The sequence below is a fragment of the Pagrus pagrus genome (assembly GCF_965226575.1).
Source record: "Pagrus pagrus genome assembly, chromosome: 9".
Lineage (NCBI taxonomy): Eukaryota > Metazoa > Chordata > Actinopteri > Spariformes > Sparidae > Pagrus > Pagrus pagrus.
In genome coordinates this window covers 1,593,921-1,601,541 of record NC_140193.1, presented here as the reverse complement: position 1 = coordinate 1,601,541, position 7,621 = coordinate 1,593,921, and the positions used below count along the sequence as shown (strand labels likewise).

At 43.0% G+C, this 7,621-nt stretch overlaps 1 protein-coding gene across 2 annotated transcripts; it reads left to right on the top strand.

Moving 5' to 3' along the window:
• The first annotated feature begins 384 nt into the window (after positions 1-384).
• On the top strand, positions 385-6,905 carry steap3 (STEAP family member 3, metalloreductase). 2 transcript variants are annotated; one of them, XM_084361928.1, is made up of 6 exons: positions 385-510; positions 1,770-2,258; positions 2,375-2,702; positions 3,655-3,854; positions 3,932-4,096; positions 4,906-6,905. In XM_084361928.1, exons 2-6 carry the CDS (start codon positions 1,776-1,778, stop codon positions 5,191-5,193), a joined length of 1,464 nt encoding a protein of 487 aa, XP_084218054.1. In that variant the 5' UTR covers positions 385-510; positions 1,770-1,775; the 3' UTR covers positions 5,194-6,905. The 2 variants fall into 2 exon arrangements, with proteins under 2 accessions (XP_084218054.1, XP_084218053.1); XM_084361927.1 differs by having other exon boundaries at positions 1,731-2,258.
• The last annotated feature ends 716 nt before the right edge of the window (positions 6,906-7,621 follow it).

Sequence of the window (7,621 nt, the reverse complement as noted above, 5' to 3'; positions counted from 1 at the left end):
AGCTTCACTGACATGACGACACGTGTAGCAGAGGTGACAACAGGAAGTGTTTCCAGCTGACATTAAAAAGAGACAAACAAAAACTATATTCTACTTTATTTTACAACGTCAACTTAAAAAACGTCACAATCAACAGGACAACGACGTGTCTCTTTTCAGCTTCTAGTTTCTGTGTCGTGTTTTCACTCAGTGAGTGTGATGACTGTCACCACTGACAGGCTGATTGTTTCAAAGTCTTACATTTTATGAAACGCGAAAATCCAAAAGTCCGAGCTCACCGTGAGTACCTGAAGGCAGCAGTGGGCGGGGCATGTGAAACATGTGACCGGCACGATGAGCAGAGTTTCGTTTGCAGTGAAGGACAACAGACAGGAGAGACACACAGGAGAGACACAGACAGACAGGAGACACACAGACAGACAGGAGACACAGAGGAGACACACGGACGTTACATGAGCTCACCTTCAGTCACACCTGTCCGCCTCACTGAGGATCCTCTGACTCAACTCGGTGAGTTGTTTTAATGTAACGCGTTACAGTCTCAGTAACGTGTTTCATAATGTTTCATAATGTTTACTTTTGATTTCCTCTCAGTTTTGTGTCTCTCAGCTGTTTTCACTTCCACTTCCTCTCATCATGAATGTTCCCGTCAGATGTTTGATTTATTTAAAGTGATCAAAGAATCAGTGTGAGCATCAGTTTCCTCTGAAGTGTCAAAACATGAATGAGATTGTGAACAAGTGTTGGCTGAAGAGAAATGTTTCTTTACTGCTGGATAGAAAAGTAAATTATCTTAGATCAGATTAGATTAGAGAGTTTATTATCATTACACAACATACAACTACATTAAAAGGCTGCACAAGAAAAACAGGCTTCCACACCCACAATACAAAATACAGACAACCCAGCACAATAATCACAGTTTGTTTGTGTGATGTAGATTTTCTTTTTTGCATTCTCGTCCCACAACTGTTGATTATTGTCAACATGCAGAGACTGTTGTGTTGTTGTGTTGTGTTGTGTTGTGTTGTGTTGTGTTGTGTTGTGTTGTGGTGTTGTGTTGTGGTGTGGTGTGGTGTGGTGTGTTGTTGTGTTGTATCACTGCCTGTCAGAAGCAGCTTGTCTGCGTTCACATACTGAAGACAAACAGCTCAGACAAGGAAAACAAGCTGAACAACGACGGTCAGCATCGACATTTAACTGTAACACACATACTGTCTCAAAGTGACAGTGAACAGTAACACACATCGACAATGTGAAGGACGAACCATCGAATGGGTCAAAGTTACATATTATATACATAAAGGAGGTTATATGTGATTGAAGATGATTATTTACTTGTTCATTTGGATCCTCATCAGCCTTTACCAAGGCAGCAGCGACTCACCCTGGGGTCGACACAAGTCGTGACATCATAATGTCAAACAATGACATCATAATGTCAAACAATGACGTAAGAGAGCAAAAATAATAACGACAAACCAGAAAAACAAGAAATCAATCAACACTAATTAGAAAGATAATAATGAAAGCAGTCATTAGACCTGAATCTAAATAATCAGTAAAACATTCGCTGCAGCTTGAGAAACTTCGTAGCTGAAAACTGTTGACAGAGAAAATAAATGAATAAAACTGAACAATGACGGAGAAAGTTCTTCATTAATGATCTTATAGCATGTTCACGTCTACATAACATGAAATGATATTTAGTTAATCATGTATTTAATCAGGTCACAGCGCTTGTCTGGTGTGATCGTCTCCTCCTGCAGCTCATCATGCAGACCGACATGAAGACCCCCTTGTTGCCCAGTTCTGCCCCTGACCCGTCAGAGCCCAGCGGTCCCGGAGGCCCTGTGATCTCCATCATCGGCTCTGGAGACTTCTCCCGCTCCCTCTCCGGCCGGCTGGTGGCCTGTGGGTTCAGGGTGGTGGTGGGCAGCAGAGACCCTCGCCGTGTAGCCAGGGGTCTGTTTCCTGCCGGGGTGGAGCTGCTGACACAGAGGGAGGCGGTGGAGAGGGCGGAGAGGGTGGTGTTCACTGCTGTCTACCCAGAGCACTATCACACCCTGGTGGGGCTGAGGGAGCAGCTGGAGGGCAAGGTGCTGGTGGACGTCAGCAACGCCACCGGGCTGAACGGAGGAGGGCAGGCCAACGCCGAGAGGCTGGCCGAGCTGTTCCCACAGAGCAGGGTGGTGAAGGGCTTCAACTCGGTGTCTGCGTGGGCGCTGCAGGCTGGAGCTCATGATGGAAGCAGACAGGTGAGGTGGAGCTGAAGAGCAGGAGATGTCAGTATAAAATATATTCTTAATTAAAACAGTGAAAAGTGTCTCGTCAACACCTGGAAAGTGGTAATGTTCCTTGAATCCTCCTCCAGGTGCTGATCTGCAGCGACTGCTCCGACTCCAAGTCCACGGTGCTGCAGCTGGCCCGTCGTCTGGGCTTCAGCCCCGTGGATCTGGGCGGTCTGTGTGCCTCCAGAGACATCGAGGAGGCCCCGCTCATCCTCTTCCCCTCCTGGGGAGGCCCCGTCCTAACCACCTTCCTCCTCTTCCTCTTCTTCTATGGTTACCTCTTCCTGAGGAACATCCTGCTGCCGTACCTCGACGAAGGAAGGAACAACTTCTATGAACTGCCACTGGTGACGGTCAACGAGACGCTGCCCGCCGTCTCCCTGGTGACACTGGCTCTGGTCTACCTGCCAGGTAACAGAACGGTATTATTTACATATTATTTAATGATTCGACTAATCGATTAGTCGTTAACTATTAAATTAATTCACAATTCTCTGATTGCAGCTCAGAATATTTTCTGGCATTATCATGATATGATCTTTATCATTATCATGACAAAGTTGGAATGATATTCGTGGATTTGAACTTCCAGGATTAATAACAAATCAGCAAAATGTCAAAACACAAACGACGGCTCATTCATCCAAGATAGACGACGAGCTACAACCTAATGTTCACCTGAACGAGCTGGTCAGCTGATCACTGATCTGTGTGCAGCGGCTTCAGGCGAGTCTGCAACACCGAAAAACAAAACCGTTCACTAACTTTCCCCAAAATGACTTCACACATCCGTCTGTTGGTTTTACAAGAGGACTTTTGAATGTTCCTTTTCTTTTTTTGCATAAGAATGATGTAATTGAATATTTTTGCTCTTCGGTGATGCACTTTGGTGTCGTCGTTGGTCTCTGACAGCATTTGAACATCAATACAGCCGATTTCACAGCACAGTTGCTGACGGCTTCTCAAATTTCCCAATTTTTCAGTTGTCTGACAGGAAGAAACAGCAGTTTAAAAAGAAACACAACCCCAAATCATCAACATGATTCACACGGGACTTATATTATCACAGGACCTCTGTGTTTGCCAAAATATGGTAGGTATATTTTTTCTTTTCTTTTTATATTTTTCCTCCGAAATGATTACAAACGACCAGACGTCCACAGGTAATACGAGTCCTGTGTGACGGTACACTGAATTAAGATGTATCTTATCTTACTGTCTATCAGCGGGCAGGGCAGCGACAGGTGTCGATCTGTCTCTTCTACTTCTGAATGAGCTGCAGGATTTTCATCCAGCTCCTTTATCTCGGCCCAGTCGGATGTGAATATCTGCTGAGCTGTGTTAACTCTCTGCGTCTCTTCAGGTCTGCTGGCGGCGGTCTTCCAGCTCGGCCGAGGAACCAAATATAAGAGGTTTCCTGATTGGCTGGACCGCTGGCTGTGCAGGAGGAAGGAGCTGGGCCTGCTGAGCTTCCTGTGTGCTGTGCTTCATGCGGTGTACAGTATGTGTCTGACACTGAGGAGAGCTGCAGGATACAACCTGCTGAACGCAGCCTACCGCCAGGTGAGGTCGGAGCAGGTGAACACCATCGACCTGAAGTCTGACCCCCTCAGCTCTGACTTCTGTGTCTTTACTTTCAGGTGAAGGCCGGTGTGGAGAACTCTTGGTCGGAGCAGATGGTGTGGAGGTCAGATCTCTACCTCTCCTGTGGGATTCTGGGATTTGGAGTCCTCACTCTGCTGGCGATCACCTCACTGCCCTCTGTGGGAAACGCTCTCAACTGGAGGGAGTTCACATTTGTTCAGGTCAGCAGATTGAAATGATGAATCGTTTATTAGTTTTACTGAACTGAAAATTCCTCGTGTGAGAAGAGAAACGCAGAGTCGACGCTGTGAATCACTTGTTTATCTCATGCGGTGTGGCAGGAAAAGATGAAGTCTCTGGTTCGTATCTGCTGCAGCTGTCGTCGTCTCAGTATTTGTCCGGTCTTCTAACATACAGACACATACGTTTCTACAACTCTCATACAGATTTTGAATTAAGCCAAGCTGTCCCTAACTCTTCTGACAACCTTCCTGTGGTGTTTGTTTACTGCATGAATCATCACAGACTGTCCCTCAGAGCTCGACTGGACTCTTCAGTCATCAGCAGGCAGCTGGTCACAGTTAGAGACTAGCTGCTGAACATAGTGGAGTGTTTAGCAGCTAAAGAGGTGGTGGAGACCAAAAGCAGAGCTAAAAGAAGAGAGAACATAGACACAAACAAACATGACTCCAACCATTTTCTTACTCTTATCGGGGTCATTGTTTCAGTCACTACCTAAAGCTTGTGGCTATAGGTTAGAGAGGAATGTGGATCAACTGGTCAGACCAAAGCTTTGCCCTCCAGCTCAGCTCATCTTCACTTCAACAGTCTGTTGAATGTGTAAATGAACTATAATGTGTCAAACTAGTGTGTGATGTTCAGCTTGGTGTGAAGTTGAGTCCTGAAGTGGCCCAAATATGAATAATGCATCTTTAAGTCTGATCCAGTTTGGATCTGTTTGTGATTGTAAAGACTGAAGAGTTCTTTGTTTTATTGTGTCACATGAACTCTTGTCTTTGTGTGTCTGCAGTCCGGACTCGGTTACGCCGCCTTGACTCTCTCCATCATGCACGCTCTCTTCTTCGGCTGGGACTTTGCCTTCTTCCCCGGGGCCTACCCTTACTACCTCCCCCCGGTGTACCTGCTGGCCCTCATCCTGCCCTGCGTCGTCCTGCTCGGACGGACCTTCTTAGCTCTGCCGTGCCTCATGTTCAGACTGACAAAGATCCGCCGGGGCTGGGAGAGCCCGAGACACCGGCCCCCAAACAACCAGGAGCCACCTGAAGAGGATCCTCCTCGACACCCTGGTGATGTTTAATGTTCCAGAGATAAGAAGGGAAATTCATCCGGACCATCCAGAGGTGTGTTTTCTCTCTGTGAGAGTCTGAACTCTGTCACCTCCTCCGAGCTTTAACAGGACAATCCTTCACGACTAACACTTCTCTGTTTACACTAACAAGACCAAGACACAGAGACGAGCTGTGGTCTGCTGATCCGGCTGTGGCCTTCATTAACTCTGACCACTTTTAAAGATTGGTTCATTTTTATAAAATCTTTTATCAGTTTATAATAATAGTTATAAAAAGAGTTATTTCAGGGATTGTAGACATGTTTCATATCAGTTCCAGATTCACATTTCACAATTTTCTGTTGACAAAAAAAAAAAGAGAGATTAACATTTTATTTTACAGGTCTGATATTTCTGAATAATGTTGAGAACGTTTCGTGGATTGAACTGTTTAAACTAGCACTAATCACAGAGAGGACAGCATCTGCGACAATTACTTTAGTTAATTTAATCGGTTGTTTTGAGTTAATTATTGATCTGGAGGAAGAGAGAAGGAGAATTTTTCCTGAGAGAACAAAAACATGTTGAATTATATTTGTGTGACTGCTGTTGTGTACGGCGCTTGAAATTTAACATGAAGTGAAATGAATATTAAGTGAATCACGTAATCATAATCATTCTCTAATTTACCTATAATTAGTACCGAATGGGGCAGCACAGAGCAAGCAGGCGAAACTTTATATATAAATCTATATAAATATATTAGATTTGTGCTGCAGAGTGTGAGTTGCTAGATAAGATAAAAGATTAGACTGGAGGGAACTCCGTTAAGACAATTAAAAATAACATTAAGACAGTAAAATAATTAAGATCAGCAACCGACCAATAAAAATAAATAAGATGTGAAAGGAAACAAGTAAAGAAAGTAGGATTAATATAATATTTAAGACCAACAGTTGACCAATAAAGAATTATTAGACCCGTGATTTGAAACCAATAAAATAAGTAATATGAAAAAGTTAATTTCTCTCTTCCCTCTTTACGTGTAATGTCTCTATTGTCATTATCCAATAATGGCATAAAATATCCTCCTTGAACATTATAATCAGCACCAGATTGCAATTTTGAGCTCTCAGCTTCTGTTTAATGAAATGTTTATCCTGGAAACATTGAACACAAATGAAAACTTTGAGTTTAGGCCTTCAACAGTTGACAGAGTGAAAGACTCCTTTAAGTCTATATGAAAAAACAAGTGTGATAATTCTTTATTAATACCTCAGTTTGTCTTTTTCTTCATGTCATTACCTTCACCATCAGAACAGTTCGTTACAAGACATTTATACAGGGTGGTAAACCCGACAACATTATAACAGCTGCTCTGTATTATGATTATTAACACATGTAAGCACTTTATAGTTTTATCTTATTCTGCACATCTGTTCATCATAAAGACCTCAGTCCTTATGTTTCATTAACACTTTTCAGTTTACGACATTTAAGAAACATTTCATTTCAATATGTGTCCGTTTTTTAGAGGACAAACACAAGTAATTACGTATGCCAGAGTGTGTGTGTGTGTGTGTGTGTGTGTGTGTGTGTGTGTGAGTGTTTATACAAATATATCGGTGTGTTTCTATATGTATATTTTCCCTGTCGTCTTATATTGCTCTCCTGTAACACCTCAGTTACAACATGAAGTTAAGTTTGAAGAAATTATCTCTTTTAATAAATTATTTTCTCTATTTTTGCTGTTCTCTGGTCCTTGGTGTGTGTAAACTTTAGAAAGTCTAGAAGAGCTGCAAAAAAGATTAAATCATTTTATCCTCATTCAAGTTAGCCGGATGCTAAACCGGAAGTTAGCCGACTCGGTCGGCAGAAGTCTCTACACGGAAGAGAGAAGAAGAAGAGATTATTCACAGCCAGGAAGTCGAGTTGTTTTGGCTTCAGAAGGGATAGCTAGCTGCAGTGGCGGATTTAAGAAATTTGGGGCCAAGGCAAAGGCAGCATGGGGCCCTCTGAAACGAGAAGACAACACACAAAACAACAGGTCAATTATACAGACACATACGTTTTAACAGAATACACATGTATTATGTGTTTTACCTGTTGTCCCTCTCTTCCTGTCCCTTTGTCACGTTGTCTCTCTCCCTCATTCTGAAAACAAACACACAAACACAGTATCAGGCTCTGACCCAGTGGTGAAGTGTCAGTATATTTACTCAAGTGCTGACTAGACATATTAGGATTTCATGCAACTTCAGTTTTGTCTGCTCCGCTGTATCTCAGAGGCAAATACTGCACTTTCTACTCCACTACTGTACATCATTTACGTTGCTGGTTACATATTTCAAACCCATATACATATAAAAATTAATAAAAAATATTTAGAGATGTAAAACGTAAAAACAAGAGGTGTATCTCATGCAGCCAGTGTAGTTACATGATCCCACACTGATTT